Source organism: Xenia sp. Carnegie-2017, unplaced genomic scaffold, assembly GCF_021976095.1.
Source record: "Xenia sp. Carnegie-2017 unplaced genomic scaffold, XeniaSp_v1 HiC_scaffold_6, whole genome shotgun sequence".
NCBI lineage: Eukaryota > Metazoa > Cnidaria > Anthozoa > Malacalcyonacea > Xeniidae > Xenia > Xenia sp. Carnegie-2017.
The window spans coordinates 1,319,113-1,320,645 of NW_025813526.1; the positions used below are offsets into that span (position 1 = coordinate 1,319,113).

The following is a 1,533-nucleotide window of genomic DNA, read 5'->3' on the forward strand; positions in this document are numbered from 1 at the left end:
TGCCTTACTCATACATGCATGCGTATGTTAACCACAATAACAGGAAAAGCTTACGTATAGGACGTGGTCACCCTATTGACCACACAGACAACGTACAGAACATGGCTAATCAACTGACCACAGTTTACGCACAAGCGGTTAATCGTACGTCATTGTACAATCACATATAAGCCGAGAATCGAAAGCTGTAGTTAATCGAAAGTTGGTGCTTAAGCCTAGTTTCCATATAATCGTCCGAATCGTTCCATAAAGTTTCAGACGATTGGGACGATTTAACGTTTCCATATAATCGCCTTTAAACCAATCGCTGCATCGCAAGACTGTAAACAAACATGGCGGAAGAAAACAATCTTGGAGCTAGCCTGTTGATTTTGGCGTCCAGCATGCTATATATCCTTGCTATTATACGAAGAAGACGAGACAAGATGAACAGGAGAAAACATAGATTTTGGGTGAGGAGAATTTATCAGAAGAGAGAGGAGTTAGGAGCTTATCATACCCTTGTAAGAGAACTTCGCATTCACGACCGAGAATTTTACTTCAGGTATGAGTGTATGAGTATTGTACTTATATTACATTTACGCTCTTAATTTTGTAGGTCTTGTGTGTCATATGTCATGGAACATTTACTTTCACTTCTCTAGCTTCTTTAATGCATTGTAAGAGTATAAAAATGTGTCAATATTTCACATTTTCTAGATTCACAAGAATGACACCAGAACGTTTTGAGCAATTTCTCTCACTTGTTGGCCCACTGATAGCCAAAAGAAAATGTCAATCAAGAAAAGCAATCTCTGAAGCAGAGCAATTAATGATTACTTTAAGATATTTAGCTACTGGTGACTCTCAACAATCACATTCGTTTTCATTCCGAATTGGTAGAGCAACTGTGTCAAAAATAATAAAGGAAACATGTGAAGCCATTTGGGCAGTGCTGAAGATTGAATATCTTAAAACTCCAGCAACACAAAGTGACTGGTTGCATATTGCCAATGAGTTTGAGAAGGAATGGAACTTCCCAAACTGTATTGGTGCACTTGATGGGAAGCACATTATGATGGACTGCCCAAAAAATGCTGGATCCGCATACTACAATTACAAGGGATTTCATAGTATTGTGTTGTTAGCCGTATGCGATGCAAATTATTGCTTCACAATTGTAGATATTGGAGATTTTGGGAGCACAAATGATGCAAGTGTACTTTCAAGATCTGAGTTCGGACAATGTCTTGAAGACCATCCCTCAGAAATGCATCTCCCAAGCTCTTCCACTCATGGAGGTCACAATCTCGCTTATGTTTTAGTTGGTGATGATATTTTGAAACCATGGTTAATGAAGCCATATCCTGGGAAAAATATGTCAGAATTTGAAAGGGTATTCAATTACAGACTTTACAAGAGCAAGACGCACTATTGAAAATGCATTTGGCATTCTGTCAGCGAAGTGGAGAATTTTTAGGAGACCAATAAGAGGCAGTCTATGCCAGTTATGTCTGCCTTCATAACTATTTGCGATTGACAGAAAATGCAGCA

At 38.7% G+C, this 1,533-nt stretch overlaps 1 protein-coding gene across 1 annotated transcript; it reads left to right on the plus strand.

Moving 5' to 3' along the window:
- The first annotated feature begins 313 nt into the window (after positions 1-313).
- LOC124458313 (putative nuclease HARBI1) lies at positions 314-1,417 on the plus strand. The gene is made up of 2 exons (XM_047008355.1): positions 314-544; positions 700-1,417. Exons 1-2 carry the CDS (start codon positions 333-335, stop codon positions 1,415-1,417), a joined length of 930 nt encoding a protein of 309 aa, XP_046864311.1. The 5' UTR covers positions 314-332.
- The last annotated feature ends 116 nt before the right edge of the window (positions 1,418-1,533 follow it).

Coding starts and splice junctions, on each gene's coding strand:
- LOC124458313 (XM_047008355.1), top strand. CDS start 333: ATGGCGGAAGAAAACAATCTTGGAGCTAGCCTGTTGATTTTGGCGTCC. Junction 545..699: donor GACCGAGAATTTTACTTCAG/GTATGAGTGTAT, acceptor CACATTTTCTAG/ATTCACAAGAATGACACCAG.